The 18,907-nt window shown below is 40.3% G+C and overlaps 1 protein-coding gene across 1 annotated transcript in view; it reads left to right on the top strand.

Annotated features, from left to right (window-relative positions):
• The window catches only part of PRIM2 (DNA primase subunit 2), a 72,445-nt gene that overhangs the window by 45,701 nt on the left and 7,837 nt on the right, over positions 1-18,907 (top strand). The window contains 5 exon segments of the mRNA XM_081187074.1: positions 1,037-1,104; positions 2,510-2,582; positions 3,886-4,071; positions 9,749-9,875; positions 11,689-11,771. Of these exon segments, the coding sequence (XP_081043200.1) occupies positions 1,037-1,104; positions 2,510-2,582; positions 3,886-4,071; positions 9,749-9,875; positions 11,689-11,771 (537 nt within the window).

An 18,907-nucleotide genomic window follows, 5' to 3' on the forward strand; every position in this document is an offset into this window, starting at 1 on the left:
TTAGACTGTCAGTTGTAAGTAGCTGGGAGCACTTTTGTTCTAGTAAGTGGCATATAAATTAAATATATTACCTTATAATCCCTGTAGCAGCCCTTTAAGGTAGGCTGATACTGTTAGGTCCGTATTACAGGTGGTCCAGCAAGACTTGAGTCTGAAAATGGTTTATCTAAAGCCATTTGTTGATTTTAGTGGCAGAAACAAACACACTTCATTGGATACCATGCGCACGAAAGCTCATACCAATAACAAACTTAGTTGGTCTCTAAGGTGCTACTGGAAGGATTTTTTTAATATATTTTGTTTCAACTATGGCAGACCAACACAGCTACCTACCTGTATTTAGTGGCAGAAGTTAGGTTTGAACTGGGCACTTCCTCGATCCGTGGCTAAACCTTAGCTAATATGCTTCAGCAGCACAGAAGAAAAAAAAGATGTTCATCTAAGGAAACAACTGTAATTGATGGAAAGGAATCTGTTTTGTAAGACTTAACTATACGGAGAGCTCGTAGTGGAGCCTTCTGTGGAAACAGTTACTGAAACATTGATTTCCTCCGCTCTTCATCAGAAGTGGATTTGGCAGAGGAGTGGATTAATGCTACTTCCCATCAACAGAACTTAAGTAGTTTAAATGCAATGGTTAATGGGTCTGGAGAAGAACTTGTTGAAATAACGACATTGCGTTGATCTAATAATAGATTGAATCAATAGATTTAAAGCTTATGTGGAAGGCTGATAAAATTATAAGCTTAATAGGAAGAGGTAGAAAGATGATAAATAAATGGACATCTTTGAAAAAGATGAAAGAAGAGTTGTTTATTTCTGTTTCTGGAGATTTGACTCAACAAGAGAGAGTGATTGTGTGAGAGACAACAAACGTTCCAGTGGTTTTTTTGAAGAACAAGTTTTTGGGTGAATAAGTTAATTTTATTTGCATTATTAGTAACTGTAGTTTGTACTTAAAAAAAAAAAAAAGATAGAGCAGCATTTCATTGGCTCTTTGTGACTTGTTTCCCCACCCCGCCCCAATCCCTTTTAGCTCACAGCACGGTCATTGCCCATTGTACAAACAGATGAGAGACTCCAGCCTCTGCTCAGTCATCTCAGGTAATGTATCAGTATATTTTTTCCTATAATAGTTCTCGGGGAGCAGTATTACTGGGTGGTCCAGTGAGCAGCAGGAAATGGTTGCGGATGGTGAATAGGTATGGAGCATCTCCCTGAGGTGTGCCCAGGCAGCTGCTACTGCAGCCTACAGCAAGCAACTTTTTGAGATTTGCCTTAATTGGCCCAGGTATGGCGAAGCTCCTAAGCAGTTCTACAGTGCAGGTGGGACCACTGGCATTCTGACTGCTAAGTTGTGGACCTGTCTGTGCCAGAAGAAAAAAAGTAAAAGGGCCCAACCAGCCCATTGAGGGGCTGTTCCTTGCACTTCACCAGAGATTTGAACAAGAGAGCCATGTGGACCCTCCCTTCTCAAACTCAGCTTCTTTCACTGCAGATGGTAGGTTCAAGTGGGTAGTAGAGAGCTGCTGTTCTTACCATGATTTCACCTGCGCCATCTCAGTCAACACATCAAGCTCATCCCTTAGGTTAGATTTCAAACAAGCAAACAAACAAACAAACAAACAAACAAACAAGCAAACGTGTTTTGTCCTTTGGGGGGAAAAAGAGCCCATCTACAGTGGTACCTCTGGTTGCGAGCGGGATCCGTTCCGGAGGCCCGTTTGCAACATGAAAAGAGCGCAACCCGCAGTGGCGCGTCTGCACACGTGTGGGTTGCAATTTGACGCTTCTGCGCATGACGTCATTTTGCACTTTTGTCCATGCGCAAGTGGCAAAACCCAGAAGTAACCCTTTCCGGTACTTCTGGGTCGCCGTGGGACGTAACCTGAAAGAGCATAAAAGCGACTTAAAAAGCATAAAAGCGACTTAACATGAGGTATGACTGCACTTGAAATTCATGCAGAATATTCTCCTTCCCTCAGACCCTTTTTAAAACCACAATCATTATTTTATTACTTTCTGGGGTTGTCTCCTCATGGAGCTCTAGTATTTCAATAGAAATGTTGTCACAATTTTCTGATAAATTTTAAGAAGACACACTTTTACTAGCAGTTCCTTTAATGTGAAAAATATAAAGGATCTATAACTGAAGTCTAGAACTACTTTCTTTGGGCAGCTGCTTTGACAAGTTTCAGGTATTTTGCTCATACTTGGAACATAATGTTCATCCCAGACTATGATTCTGATCTTGTTTCTCAGGAAGAAATGCCACAAAATAAATCTGTCAAGGTGCTCGTGTGGTGAAATGTCAGAACTGTGTTGGATAAAAAAAAGTTTCAAAGTGCTTTAGTGTATTCAAGTCATATTTGCTGAATTGTTACGTTGGAATGATTTCCTCCTAAAATCCATAAAAACAATTGTGTATTTAAGTTCCCATTGTAACAAGAAGTGAATTGTTGAAGATTTCATATACCATAAAAAACTTTCTTTCATCTCTACCCCACAGTCATGCATATGTTGGTCCAGATTACAGCATTGAAAGAAACATTGGGAAAATTTCATTAGAACAGATTGACACTGTGAGTATTTATGCTTTTAAACTGTACCCCGTATTGCCCTTGTCCAGCATGCAGTTTGTGTCAAGAAACTGACTGCCCTTTACGTATAATAACAGGTTGGATCCAGAGGAAGTTGGCCATGCATTAGTCCTGTTAAAATCAATGAGACAAGGTTATGACTAACATGAAATCAGTGATGCACTAATGCACAACTAACCTCATTTGAATCCATTCCAATATATTTATCCTCAAGGAAACCAGTGGCATAGAAGTCCTGTTTGTTTTTTAAAAGTGATATAAAGGAGTCGGTCTAGAGGTTTGCTGTAACTATTAACACCTTATTGTTAACCAAATACGGTAGCTTAATACAGGCAATGACCATTTTACAGGGGGGGGCTCTGTTCCTGCCCCCCCCCCCACATATAAGCCTGCCCTGTTCTGTCCCAATTCTGTCTTCTTCCAGGTCCAAAATGACCCGCGCTTCCATGCCCACATGTCAGTTAGATGTGGGCAAAATTGTCACTGCCTGTACTGCTGATTATGATTATGATTATTATAGCGGGCATATTGTATCTAAGAAATGAAAGCAAGTAATAGTTGGGAAAATAAACTTAATTAAAGTGCATCCAGCAATGTATCTGAAAATATTTAAGTCTGTTTTAAACACATTATCTGACCCCCGCTCTGCTGTTTTTCTGTATCTGTTAATGCACCAGCCTTCCCCGGCACAGTGCCCTCCAGATCGCTTGCGCTGCAATTCCCATCAGCTCCAACCAGCATAGCCAGTTGTCAGGAATGATGGGAGTTGTAGTTCAACAGCACCAGGTTGGGTAAGCCTGTTATCCACTGACCTAAATTGTGATAGGATGAAGGGCAGTATAAAATGTTTTAAACAAATTCAAGATATACCAATAAATGATATCAGTGCCATCAAAGTAGAGTACACTTTTTTTGGGGGGGGGGAGAACTATTAATATACAATCAGAATCCATATTTTAAACTGGTAACTAATTAACCATACTGATTAATGCTTTTGGCTAGAATTAGTAAAGACCATTTCTTTCTTTAATAACTGTATTTCTGTGTTGCATTTATTCTTTTCTCTGTATTTCTGTATTTCTGTGTTGCATTTATTCTTTTCTCAAAATATTAGATTCAAATGCTTACAGGCATATTGAAGTGGTAAAATAGATTTACGCATAGTCCCTATAGCCCCTGCATATCCTTCTCTCCTCAAGCTGTTCACCTTTCTAAATGGATTTAATTGGTGAACAAAATGCAGCCTGTAAGTCAATCTATTCAGTAATATGTTTTCCTGTTGCAGCTTTCTGTTAAATCATTTCCTCCCTGCATGCGCCAACTGCACAAAGCTCTGCGTGATAACCATCATCTCCGTCATGGAGGCCGTATGCAATATGGTTTGTTCCTAAAAGGCATCGGCTTAACACTAGAACAAGCTCTACAGTTCTGGAAATCTGAATTCATCAGAGGAAAAGTGGATGCAGACAAGGTAAATTACTTGTTTGGAGCACTATTCAGTTCTTAATAGTTCTCTTTGAACATTTGCGAAGTCTGCAGACGTCCATGTGCACTGTGGACAGCTGCTTAGACTAAAACAAGTCTAACATAAATAGCAATAGCAAAAAACACCTGCTTTCCCATCCTTTCCTCACAGCGGATATACATCTCAATTCCGCTCTCAGCATAAATTTATATTGCCTAACTTTGTTGTTTGCAGAAATCACAGAAGGAAGTCAGAAAACTTACTTACAATATTGATAAACACTTATATATAGTGATATCAATATTTGCTTTCAAAATCAATAAAAGGACCAAGTTCCACTACAAATATTTCCATACATTGTCCTCCAGTGCTGAACCTTAATATTTTCCAAACTACTGATCCATTTCTGTTTAGAGGATGGTTGAATGAAGTCCTTGTTCTGTCTCCTTACCAACTGAAAGGTAGCCAACATAACACTAATTTTAAAAGAGGGATTGATGGGGACCCCAGGGAGGGAGGAAAGGCCATATAGGCCTGTCTGTGCTTCGTAATTGGGTAGAAAGTCTGTTTAAACTTACATACCCACTTTGGGCATTATAAAATGTGTGCTTGGAAAGGGGTGTAGAACCATGCAAGCAGGCCCTGTCATTCCCAAGTTGTGTGGGAAAGCCAGGTTGGAGTGGTCAGAGCTGACTTTCACAGTCCTGAGGCCCCTGCACAGATCCCAGTAGTTCCTAAAGGACTACTGTACTGAATAAAAAGTTTTGCAGAACAACAATTTGCCACTAAGAAGAACAGACTCTTTGGAGTTCTTGAGAGTGCTGAGAAGCATGTAAAACAGGGGAAATCCGACAGGCATTCAAAGTCCTTTGCAAAAGGCTTCCAAGTATATGTAGAAGTCATGGCATAAGAGAACAAATCATCTTGCCGTTTCTCTGAGCCTTGATGCTAATGCCAGAAAGGCATAGAAGGAGGTCTTCTACACAAATGCTATATTGTGGTGCAGTAGCAACTGCATGCCAATGTGCACCGGTTTTTCTTTTACATTTGCAGTGCCTCCTAAAGGCATGCTTTAAGCTGGTGCCAAAAATAGACAGGGACTTCCAAAGTTTAAATGCTGCCATGCTTAGAAAACAACGCAGAATGAGTGTTACGTGGTGCCTATAATAGTGCTGTTCTCCAACACCATGCCATAGACCACTCCAACCAGCTTGGCCAGGGATGTTGCTGGTCAGCAGAGTGGTCAATAAACCAGCAGCATCATCAGTTTGTCTTTTTGGCCCAACACCAGGTGCGGGATTGGCTTCTAAGAGACTTCCGAAGGAATGGGAGGTTTGAAACTGGAAGCAGGGACCAAACAGTTAGGCCTCCGCCCCAGGTGGTGGTCAGTCCCTCTACTCACTAAACCTTCCCCTGCCACCACCACCCCTGAAATTTGGGACACCTTATATAAAGCTGCTTTCTTTCTCCTTAAGCTTTTAAATGTACTGCATATCCAAAGTGCTAATTTTTATTACTGTGAAATTTGTGGAAAGAGGAAGAATAATCCACAATACCCTAGAATGGCAATTAGTATTTAAATTTCACTGGAACAGATCGTTCCTCTTTGCACAAGTCGCCAAGAGTCTAGCAAGTCATGTGTTTGATTAAAGCATCGGTTTGATTAAATTATGTTTCAGATAGGTCAGTTGTTAAAATGAAATGGTTGCCTCTGATTATATACAGTGGTGCCCCGCAAGACGAAATTAATTCGTTCCGCAAGTTTTGTCGTCTAGCGAATTTTTCGTCTTGCGAATCACGAAATCCCATAGGAATGCATTGAAAATCAATTAATGCGTTCCTATGGTCAAAAAAAGTCCAAACAAAGCCAAATTTGGTACAACAACAGTTTATTAACTGCTCTTTAAAGTCACACATACTGTAAAGAGCAGTTCAAAAATTGAAGGGAAAATAAATTAACTTTATTAGCAAAACATGTCTTTGTTTTTAGACAAAGGAAAAAAAGTCGCGAGACGTTTTCGTCTTGCGAAACAAGCCCATAGGGAAATTCGTCTTGCGAGGCAAATCGAAAACGGAAAAACCTTTCATCTAGCGAGTTTTTTGTCTTGCGAGGCATTCGTCTTGCGAGGTACCACTGTACATTAGTTTAAGTAGAAATATTGTTTGTTGTATTTTATTTTTGGCATATTCTATACCAAGGTTTTTGTTAAATATTTTTCAGCTTCGGGAAAGAATTTTGATGGTGCGGAATAAGTGTTCCTCATTCGCCGTGTCACTTTTCTGCTGCAACCATTCATAAATACCCCGAGGGTCATGCAGTCCACAAGACAAGTGATCCACCCCTGTTCAAAAAGGCTTCCTATTACAACATAGCTTTCAGTTTGGTAGAAGCTTTCAATTAACTCTGGGAGCAAGCTTAGTAAGTGGAGGTTATTTCCCTTGATTCCAGATACCAGGGACTAGGTCAAGTGAGTGTAGCTCTAATCATGTTTCACATTAAGAGCCTTTAGACCATACCGCAGATTGTGGAATTGGTCATAGCAGTTTTTAGTCTGTAGGCATTTGACTCAAAAGACACCTCCCTTTGTCTTTGTATTGCATACTTACTCTCAGGACGATGCGGTAATTAATATGAAGGATTGTTTTGTACTGTTGGAACTAGAACATCCATCTGTTAACGGAATTAAGAGCCAAGTTGCTGGTTAAAGAAAATTATTTTGAATAAATATTGCAGTTCTATTACCATGAAATAATGCATAAATTAATAAAGCTAGTCAGTTTGCTTCATATATTCAGAATTAGCCCTGATCATTAATCAGTGATTGATTTCAGCTTTTTTTAAAACCAGATTTCGGCTACTTGATTATTTTTTTATGGATGTCTGGGAATTCTTGTGTTCACAATAATAATGCATAGATGATAAAGGCCAGCCTCACCACTTTGCATCAGCCATTTTATTTTCAACATTATATTATTACATTTAAAATAAAGAAGTCTGACCTTGCAGACCTGAGGCCTCTTCTGGTTTAGCTGCAAAGTAGAAGATACTAATGAGAATGTCTTTGGGATATAATTATGTAGATTTAAAGAAGTGATGTACTTTTAATTATGCCCTGTAGCTAATGTAGATGCATATTAAACTAAATCATGCCTCTCTGCATTTCCCTCTGAAATTTCTTTTTTTTCTCAGGTCTTAAATTAGTTATCAGCTCATTGGTGCACACCAAGGTTAAGTAAACTAGAGGAATAGTGGGAGATCAGATTTTATGTTGTGTTTCTAAGATGTCGTAGCAGTTGGTGAACTTAATGGTCTTGGCAGAACACAGTTTTGAATAAAGCTTAGTTCCCCCAGGCAATTATATGATGTCAGCACAATACACTTCTGTAGAATATGAAAATACTGGATTATTTAAATGCCTTATTGAGGTATGTAACTTCAAATAAATGAAATGCAGGGTTTTCTCTCAGGTGCAAGTCATTTGTTACAAAATTTAGTTGTGCTAAAATTAATACAGACTGCAGGCTTTCTTTTTCTGCTTTAACTGTTGGTTTCAAAGTACCAAAGAGCAAGATAGGAAACTTCCTTGTTTTTTCTTTGTATTTCATTTTGAGATGTCAGCCTACATTGATGTATCCATTTGACTCTGTCCTTAATACTCTTATCATTCCATTGGAGTCTTATCCTTTTCAAGATGTTTGGCTAATTAGTCTGTCAGCCTCTTGTCCAGTCTTGAACTTGCACTTTTGCAAACTTAAAGTATTTCCAGAAAATATCAGATTTGATTTAAGCACAAATGTGTGTCAAAAGTTATTCATAATGTTATGTATTTCCTGAAATGTAACATTTTCATACCCTTAATCTAGAATGCCAACTTTTATTGCTGCTAGATATCTGAAATATTACATAGATTCCATTGTAATTTTTATTAATGCCTGTTTTGCAAGCTTATAATTGTGTCATTGTAGCCTGAGTTCAATTACTTTAAAGAAAAAGTGTCTGTTATGAAAATATCAGTTTTCCTTGTCTTACATAACAAAGCACACTGCTGTATGTTCCCTTCTGAATAGTTCGTAACAAACATTGCATGTATCCGAATGTGTGTTTGAATGCACACTGTGGAAACTGCCATTTAAAGCAATAAAGCATTTCCATCAGAATTAATTTGAATTTTCTGCCATGTGTATCTGATATTCATCTGATTTAAGGTAGTGAGAGGCACCACTGTTCTGTTGATTAATTGCTTGAGAGGTATAATTTTCATTTCCAAAATTTGAATAGTTGCTCTCTGTAAGAACTAGGCTGTGAGGCAGTCTACAAAGTATTTTAATGCAAGTACCATGATTTTTAGAAAATTCTGTGTGATTTGTTCACTCTATTCTCCCACTGTTTTGCTTAGAGAAAGAACATGTATTGTAAAATATGCCATTAAATATAAAAGCCATTGCACCATTTTCACCTCTTAGTTAACTATAGAATAAAGCAAAGTTCTTTAGAACACTCCATCTTCTGCCTCATGTAAAACCTCTGTATCATGGAAATGCAGTCGAAAAATAGGTGCTGGTGTAGCAAGGTTTGAGTAGCTGGTTTGTGTCATGGGCTGTTAGTATTTTGAGATGTCCTGTCTGTCAGTTTGATAGACAGGTTCATTAACTGCATGATTGACGTAGCAGCCAATCTGATCCTTGAAGGGCCTGTTCCCTCTTCCTTGGACTGAACTGTTGTGCTGGTAGGAAAGAATAATGAGACTTGAACAAGATGGCAAAACCCTTTCTTTATATTTTTAGGAGAGGCAGTGGGGATTTATTTTACTTTCAGAATTGGATTGTTAGTGGCATATGCTTAATTATTGAAGGATAATATCCTTTTGGTTCATGCATTGTTGCTGGGAGTGTTAATTGGGTAGCTTTGCATTAAGATGCTAATCAAACCAAATTCCTCTCCTATCTCTAGTGGCAAGCAGAAGGTGTCCAAAATGTCTAACACTAGCTGCTAAAAATAGGCTATGTGGTCCTTTACCCGATCTCTCCTGTGATTGGCTTTTGATGTGGATGTGACAGGAGTCAATCATGTCTATGGCATATGCTTTTTTATTTTTAAAAAAGCACCAATCTTCTGACCTGTTTTCTTGTTCAGTGTGACTAATGCAGACTTACATTGATTATCCCATAGCCCACCATTGCTCAACAATTATTTGCTTGCTTTGCATTAAAATATTTGTGCACTTTTAGGTTGGAGTTCATACCTGCCTCTCGGTTGCAACAGTCATTTTGGTACAGCGGTCCTTCTGGATTGCCCTGAGCTTAGACTTTTAAAACTCACAGTTTGTGAGTAAGAGTTATAATGTTTTAAAAGCTTGTTCTCAAATTGGCTGTCAGTTTAGCTTTGATTAATTTGATTATTTTTAATAAGCCCAGCAGAAGAGGTAATTATTGTAGAAAATTGAGGAATAAATCTGCAGGACCAACTTGCCATACTCAGAAATGATTTCCAAGTCCTATCGTGCCATGAAAAGAGTCTTCTGTAACTGCTACAACATGGCTGGCTGATAACATCGTTTCAATTTTAACTTTAAAATTGCTTAGCAAGGAGATATAATCAAATACAACCACTCAAAATCCCATTGTTTCATCCTTTGTAGTAGCTGAAATCTCTTGACACCACCCAATTTTTATTTCTATTTAGTTTGACAAAGGATATGCTTACAGCATCCGACATTCCTATGGAAAAGAAGGCAAGAGAACTGACTATACTCCATTCAGCTGCATGAAAATTATAATGTCCAACCCACCAGGCCAAGGGGATTATCACGGTAAGTGCTCGCACCTGACATGTTCACAATGCATGGGAACCCAAACTGCTTTGGAAGCCAGCTGATTGGCTGGCTGTATTACTGGCAGAAGCTAGTTTTCTGTGGCTTATGGCAGTCATCACTGTCAAGCCTAGTGTGCGGTTACTCTTCTGGTGATTTGTCTTATTACAGAACTAGGTCAAGCAAGAGAGATTCATTCAGCAGGGTTTCAACATGAAATCCACCAAGCTGTTTAGTTTTTTTATTTCTCTTCTTGGTTCTGCTGCTGCTTTTCTATTCCCCAGCCCCCCGCCAAAAAAAAACATGTCTCTTGACAAACAACAAAGTTCCTCAGTGCTTTTGCTTTGCTTGCAACCAATGCTCTTACTTTGCTCTAAAACAGTAATAAATTACAGGCTTTTTCTAATAGCTTAACACTCTCTGGGATAGTATGAAATATTTCAAATCTTATGATCTCCCTAGAATAAAACACTAATTGGGTAAGCAGCATATTTCTATGACTTGCCTAAAAGTTACTTGGCATTGAAGCAGGTTTCTTTACACATATTCATCTTTCCCTCTTAAGCAGGAATCAAAAGTAATGTAACAGCAAAGTAATGTTCCACAGAAACCTTTGATTTCATTTAAAAATAATAATGTTGCCCCCAGTCTCTGCACACACAAAGGTCTCTGGGACTCTCTTGGAGGAATGGGACCTTAAAATTGGTAGACAAGGTCAAATTAAGAGACATCCCCCCCTTCCCCGCTCCTGGACAGTGGCTGGTGGGGAATCTGCTCCAAGAGAAGTCACCAGCCAATTACGGAAACTTGTTTACTCTCACCTCCAATTCTTCCCAGTCAATTAAGTCCAATACCCTAAAGTATGGATCTTCTGTGTGGAAGGTTCCTTGTTAATTGTGTTAAAGTGAAGGTGTGTGTGTGTGTGTGTGTGTGTGTGTGTGTGAGAGAGAGAGAGAGAGAGAGAGAGAGCACTTTCTGTGTGGTAAAGAAGGTAAATAAACAATTCCCTAGCTCCATCTTAATTGCAATGCATATTCTGCAATGCCATTTATGTTGGAATGTGCAGCTTGGACACCTCCAGACAGAGTACTGCATTTTTCAGGAGACAATTCTTTTGAAAAACTAAGGACATGCAATAAAAATGAAGACGTATAATAGGAGTTTGATCTCTTTACACACTAATGATTATGCATTTACTTAAAATGTACCTGGTGATTTAACCACCAGTAATTTAACTGTGGCTGTTATTTCGTATACTAGCTAAGCTACGATACTTGGGTATTAAACCACTGTAGTTAGGCCCAGTGAAATCAATGAAATAAAATACACTTAGATGCAAACACTACAGCATAATTATTTTCGTAAGCAGCATTTCTCTCCCTCCCTGCCCCCCCCAATTGACCCTCAAGTTGACGTTCTCATGCTGTTTAATAATATAGCTTGTTACAGCTAAACTCCTGCAGCTTTTTCTGTTTGTATTATAGCTATACTATAATTTTTGGGTGAATTTTCAAACTCATTTAGTGTGGAACCTAATTAAAGCAGTTTTCTGTTCAAGTGAATAAGAATCTTGACCTACTTTTCTGTAACACATGATATAACTTTTGTGCCTATTAGTGCTATGATACCATACAGTGAACTAGCCGTTTGGAAGAAGCGTAAAGCTATTGCACACATGGGCAATTAGCTTTTGTATTAATAAGCTGCTGCTAGACAATTAAGGACTGCTTAGCCAGGCTCTCAAGTGTGCTGTTGTACTAACTTCTGAGTAAATAGTCTTGTTTGTGTGCTTGCCTCTCTTCTTTGTTGTTAGGGTGCCCATTCCGTCACAGTGATCCTGAGCTGCTGAAGCAGAAGCTGCAGTCGTATAAAATCCCTCCCTCTGGGATTGCTCAGGTAGGGAATATTTTCTTCAGTTACAGCAGCAATGTGGCACCAGGTATTTCCTTTCAGTTTAGTTGAATACTGATGTATAATATGTGACTGACAATGCATGCAAAATGCCTTTTAAATCAGGTTGTAGTATTTGCTTCAATGATGTTCTCCCCCACCCCCAAAGTGTTCTTTTCACAATGCTGGCAAGCAGATTGATAGTTTTGTTTTTCATTACTGTAATCCATCCCCCCCCCTTGTATTTTATCAAGGACGTTGAGCAGTCTGGTTTACTGCAGCTTAGAACCATAGAATTGTAGAGTTGGAATTGACCCCAAGGGTCATCTAGTCCAGCCCCCTGCAATGCAGGAATCTCAACTAAAAGCATCCATGACAGGTGGCCATCCAACCTCTGCTTAGAAACCTCCAAGGAAAGAGAGTCCACCACCTCCTGAGGGAGTCCATATCCCTGTCAGACAACTCTTACTGTCAGAAAGTACTTCCTGATATTTAGTCAGAATCTCCTTTCTTGTAACTTGTATCCATTGGTTCAGTTACTAGCATTTTTATGTGCTGTAAGCCACCCAGAGCAGCCAGATGGGTGGGGTATATTTAAATTATTATTATTATTATTATTATTATTATTATTATTATTATTATTATTATTACTATTATTATTGCTTCCGGAGCAGGAGAAAACAAGTTTGCTACATTCTCCATGTAATGACAGCTCTTTAGTTATTTGAAGATGGATAGCATATCACCTCTTAGTCTCCTCTTTATCAGGCTAAACATACCAAACTTCCTCAACTGTTCCTCACAGGGCTTGGTTTCCAGACCCTTGATCATCTTGGTTGGCCTCTTTTGCACACGTTCCAGCTTGTCAATATCCTTCTTAAATTGTGGCACCCAGAACTGGATGCAGTACTCCAGTTGTGGTCTGACCAAGGCAGAATAGAGCAGGACCATTACTGCTATTGCTTCTTACAGCCGTGCAAGCCTTTGGGAGGTAGAGACACAAGAGGGCATCAGAGGAGGGAGGGAAGGAAAGAAGGACAGAGGCCAGTGTTGCCCGTGGCACCCCTGACCATCACAACACACTGGTTGAAAACCACTGCCCTAAACCATGCTTAATTCAAGGAGCTCTTGTTTCATTTTAAAATTGCGGTGTTGATCTAATTTCCAGTAGCACCCAGTCATGCAAACCCAGAAGGCTGTGAGATTTATCAGTATACATCTCTAATGCTTGCCATCAGGGTGTTCTGATTCTCACAACTGCTGCAACCTTTCCTAAAGTATATTGCTTCTGTACGTATTAGAAGCAAAATGCTGATATCACAGTGCGGGAGAATCTGACTCTTTGGATTTTGTGCCCCAAAACTTTGCATTAATCTCTGGACCAGCTGCTTTCATCCAGAGGAAATACTTCGCTTTAACTATTCAATTCTGTACAGTAGGAAATTAGGGTCAGGGATTCCCCTGTTGAATATGTTCATAGTTTTGTGAGCTAACTTTGATATGCCTTTTGTTTATTATATCGTATAGCTGCTTTTCAGCCAAAAATCTTGGCTCCTATAAGCGGCTGTCAGTACTTCAGATCCCAATGCAAACAGCAATTTAAAATGCAAAACAAACAGAATGCTTCTAAGGAGTGAATCCTCAGCTGAAGATAGATGAGGGTGTGATGGAGAGATGCCTGGCTGCTACCTTCACTTCCTCTGAGGACCTTGGCCACAGCCCATGGTGGCTGGAAGAATTGAATCTAGGCATGATCGTTGGGGTGGGTTACTTTTCAGATCTGTTCCCAAGTATGTAAATGTTCCTGGGGATAAAGTGATGAAGCTCATGTTCCTTTGCAGCTTTAGCTTATAAACTAATAATTTCTCGTTCTTTTTACACAGTAGTTGCATATAAGAGATGTAAATTGCTCTAAAGTGAGTGGGTGGCCTGTTTGTCTTTTGACTTAATGCCGAGTGCCACAGTTTGTCAGGAAAGCATTTCTGCATGAAACATTTAAGACGTTTAAATGTTTTAAGTTCTCTCACACTGGCAATGATAGCAATTTGCTTGCATCCCGCCCATTTTCATGCTAGGTTTCTCCAGGATATAGACAATTTGGCTTGACAAGTATTTTACTGAGATTCCACATTGTAGGCCAAGTTTCATCACAGTAAGCAACAGTTGTAGTTTGAGATAAGATAATTTCTAGTAGTCAAATAAAAATATCCAGTGTTGGTGTATATCTAGTTCTTTTGGGTGGTTCAAGTCATTAACTTTGGTGGTTGGCATTAACAGCTGCTAATGAAATGCTAGAATAATCTTATACATATTCTGTAGAAAACCTTCAAATTTCTTCGCTTCCAAATGAACCCAGTTAGGTTAGCTGAAACCTCTTCTTCAAGGTAACCCTAAAACATCAGAAAAAAGTGCAGCCCCCTAAACTAAGCACAAGAAAGCTACACTCATAGATTCAGCTAATTAGTCCTGCTAAATAATTGCTAATGTAACAGGGCTTGCCCCCTAAATACAGGTTTGGTGTTTGCGCTGACAGAACAATTGTCATAGTGCTACGTTGAATTCCCATACATTGGAATATATGTCGCCCCGCTTCAACGTACCTCAAAAAAATAATGTTGACTCATATTTCTCTGCTACTATTGGTTTGAATTACTGATTGACTCTTTTTTTTGCAGCATTCCTTCTGCAAAAAAGAAAGTTCTGCACCTGTCAGCAAGTCTCCTTGTTGGTTTTCTCTATAAGTCTTTATAAAAAAATATTTATACATGGCAAGCTTATTGTATACCAACTTGATAATATGTAATATGTGCATATTGCAGATAAGTAATATACGTATGTATAAAATGTACAAGTATTGTACATATCATATATTTGTAATATAAATATAAATTGTACATATAATATGTGCAAGTACTGTGTGTGCGATGCAAAGCAAGCGCGAATACTTAGACTCTCAACAAGCACAACAATTCTGTGTTAACTCATGCTGGTTATGGGCCTCCTAAAAGTGCCTTATAACAGGCATAGGCAAACTCAGCCCTCCAGATGTTTTGGGACTACAACTCCTATCATCCCTAGCTAACAGGACCAGTGGCCAGGGATGATGGGAGCTGTAGTCCCAAAACATGGAGGGCCGAGTTTGCCTATGCCTGCCTTATAGGAAGTAAGTCTGATTGAACACATTGAGGTTTCTAAGTAAATATAATTACCCATACTTTATCAATTTAGTCCATATAAAAAGCTATGATACTTTCTTTACATTTCATTGACTTCATGATTCTTGCTGCCAGAAGGAGCTTGAAAAGCAGATCTTTGGGGGTTGGGTAAGGTTACAGGTTTATTTGCAGGAGAGCTATTTTAGGATCTTTGACTATGGAGTAATGTAGTATTTCACAACACTTGCTCCAAAACTAAGCTCCAAAACTTCTATTCCCTTTAAGTACCTTAGGAGTGTGAAGGCAGGCATGTATAAATTCTGTTCAGCCCCATGCTGGCCAAAAATGAGTCTATTTTGGGGTGGGTTTTTTTCGCAAAAAAATGAGTTGAATCCCTATAGGCTATCAAAAGTGGAGCTCCTGTAGATTTTTCATGTTAAATGTTAGAAATAAAATGCACAAAGAAAGACACTAGCGGTTTGCTTCACATAAGCAAATAAATGAAGGTTTTTGCAAAGCCCTAAGAGAACAAGCTGAGGTGTTGCGGAATTGGCCTTGAACTAGGGGAATATTGCTAAGCATGTTCCAGTAGCTGCACCTCAATCACATTTTAAGTCACCTTTGAAATAAAAATGAAGGTTAGAAATAGATAAAATGCAACAAATTCTTTGCTGGAAAGATTGAGTCTTTTAAGAACAGAAGTAACTATTTTATTTGAAAATGGCTTCAAACTGACCTTGCGTACCTGAAAATATCAGTGATTAGGAAGGTGAAGCCAATTAACTATTTTAAGCTTGTGTGTGACAGCAGTGCCCCATCATCTGATCTCAATATCTTTTGAGTTATACTGCTAAGGAATTGTTTAATAGTCTCTCAAGTAATGGAAAGGTGAGGGTTCCAGCACTTCTGTTAGCTTTTTAGAAGAGACAATTTTAGTACGTGTATCTTTTCTCCTTCCTTGACTTCCTTCACTTGCCAAATTTCTCAGCAGTTGTTAAAGGTACAGAAGCTTTGGCTTCCTTTGCTACAAGAGAAATAATATGCAATGCTTCAGAAAGTAAAGGGACGGGGGGTGGGATTTATAGCATTATCTTCATTTGGCCACAAATTAAAAGTGGTTTTATATTTGCTTGGGTACCGACAGTTTCCTTGTGCTAGAGTGCATCATGCAGTGATTAAATAAAATGTATTCTCCTCGGCAGTGCTGGGAAGGCAGCATTTAACAGGTCAGCTGTCAAATCTTTTTTGGAGGATTGAGGACCAGTTTGTTCCACCCTGCAGTGTGAATATCTGTCACCACACTTCCTACACCTGGGGATTCCCAGAATCATAGCTGCCATTGCAACAAAATTGGACCATGGGATTAGGTACATTTCAAAGCATTGCTGCCCAGTGTTAATTATGAAAAGCACATGAACCTTGGTGGGATTCAGGGTTGTTGCATAGCTAAGCCAATAATCACAAAAGTTTTGTTTGGCTAGAGAGGTTTCCAATTTCATGGTAAAATCTGCCATGGGGAACTTGGCCAATGCTGTGATGCTTACTAAGGGGACTAGGGAAAACCTGGCAATCATTTTGCATTGAGGATGGTGTTCCAGGCTGCTAGGCAAAGAGCCTTTTAAGGATTTGCACATGCAAAGTAGCACCCTGTATTCTTTTCTTTCTCTCTCTCTCTTTTTGGAGGGGTGGGGGGATTTCCTAACAGTGTCCTCCCAGGCTGATTTTTATATTTTAAATTCTCTTGAGCATCTGAGTTGGCCTTTAAAGCAGATGGAAAGGCGTGAGTGAGCTGCTCTTGGTAAAAAAAACACCACGTACTACACGTAAAACAAGCCCCATGCCACTTGGGACTATAGCTTAAATTTCATATCACCTATGTGACTTCATCCCAATGCTGCCAGGATTGTAACAAGAGAGGAACCCTCATACATTCATGGTGTGAGTTTGGGCACATTATTTTTGGCATAGTTTCTAATATTATTGGTCAACCATTGAACCCAATCCCTGCTTTGACCCTTAAGCCAATAAACACCAATCTAGACCCTCTCCTTATACAGAATGGCCCAACTGTCCTGCTGTTTATGAACCTACCCGGACCCCACAATCATCCTCTGAGGCCCTTCTTAAGCCTTTTCTGCAGTGGCTCCCCATGGAGGCTTGCCTGGAGTCTTCATTATACACCTTTAGGTGCCAGGCAGAAATGTTCCGCTTCATCTAGGCCTTTGGCTGGTTGGCATCCAATGGCCTTTTAAATGTGTTGTGGGAGGGGGGATTATTGGTTTGTTTTCATTTTTATTTTTACTATGTATATTGTGTGGTGTTTTTTAATACTGTAATTTTATGTTGTGAACCACCCTGAGATCTACAGGTGAAGGGGAGCATACAAATTTAATAAATAGTAATAATGAATACTATGATCACCAGCAGTGCTTTCTTCTGTGGGTACTCAAAGGTAGGCACCTTTTCTTCTAGGAGAAAAGCGCTGGTTTTAAGTGTGGCACTTACTATAACAACTTCATGCTGAGTGCCGGCACCTTTCTTTCCTAGAAGATACCGTATTTTTCGCCCCATAGGACGCTCCGTCCCATAGGACGCACCTAGTTTTTTTGGGGGGGGAATAAAGGGGGAAAAAATTCCCTTTATTTCCCCCCCAAAAGCAGGTCGGGGAAACAGAACCAGGTCAAGGAACAGCGGGATGGCGGCACTGCGCCTCCCTGCTGTCCCCCGAGCTTGTGGGGCTGGCCGATGTCTGCTCCGCGCGAGGGGCGCTCTGCATCAGGGCGCCCCCCCTGCGGGGCCGGCAGGCTGCTATCCGCGGCGTGGGGAGCCTTGCCGGGAACTCCGGCAAGGCTCCCCACGCTGCGGATGTCTGCCTGGCGCGGGGGGCGCTCTGCTTCAGGGCGCCCCTCGCGCTGGGCAGCAGGCTGCTATCCGCAGCCTAGACATCCCTGCCGGACCTCCCGTAGGGCTGCCTAGGCTGCGGATGTGTTCCTGAAGCCTGGAGAGCGAGAGGGGTCGGTGCGCACCGACCCCTCTCGCTCTCCAAGCTTCAGCAAAAGCCTGCATTCGCCCCATAGGACACACCCAGATTTCCCCTTCATTTTTGGAGGGGAAAAAGTGCGTCCTATAGGGCGAAAAATACGGTAAGCACTGATCGCCACCTGTATAATAATAATAATAATAATAATAATAATAATAATAATAATAATAATAATTTATTACTTATACCCCACCCATCTGGCTGGGTTTCTCCAGCCAATCTGGGTGGCTTCCAACAGAGTATTAAAATACAATAGTCTATTAAACATTAAAAAGCTTCCCTAAACAGGGCTGCCTTCAGATGTCTTCTAAAAGTCTGGCAGTTGTTTTTCTCTTTGACATCTGGTGGGAGGGCGTTCCACAGGGCAGGTGCTACTACTGAGAAGGCCCTCTGCCTGGTTCCCTGTAACTTGGTTTCTTGGAGCGAGGGAACCGCCAGAAGGCCCTCGGCCTGGACCTCAGTGTCCGGGCAGAGCGATTGGGGTGGAGAAGCTTCTTCAGGTATACTGGGCCAAGGCTGTTTAGGGCTTTAAAGGTCAGCACCAACACTTTGAATTGTGCTCCGAAACGTACTGGGAGCCAGTGTAGGTCTTTCAAGACCGGTGTTATGTGGTCTCGGCGGCCGCTCCCAGTCACCAGTCTAGCTACTGCATTCTGGTTTAGTTGCAGTTCCCGCGTCACCTTCAAAGGTAGCCCCACATAGAGTGCATTGCAATAGTCCAAGCGAGAGATAACTAGAGCATGCACCACTCTGGCAAGATAGGTACATCTCTAATGGGATGGTTTGGGGTCTGGCTTTTTCTGGGTATCTGCGGCAACAAGAAGGGTTGTTTAGATGCCAAGCTTGGCATGATCGTTATGACAAGGTATGGTCCCCATATATCAGCTTTGAAAATAGAAGTACAGTCGTACTTTGGTTTTCGAACAGCTTAGTTCTTGAACATTTTG

This window comes from Podarcis bocagei (assembly GCF_964188305.1).
Source record: "Podarcis bocagei genome assembly, chromosome: 3".
Taxonomy (NCBI): Eukaryota; Metazoa; Chordata; class Lepidosauria; order Squamata; family Lacertidae; genus Podarcis; species Podarcis bocagei.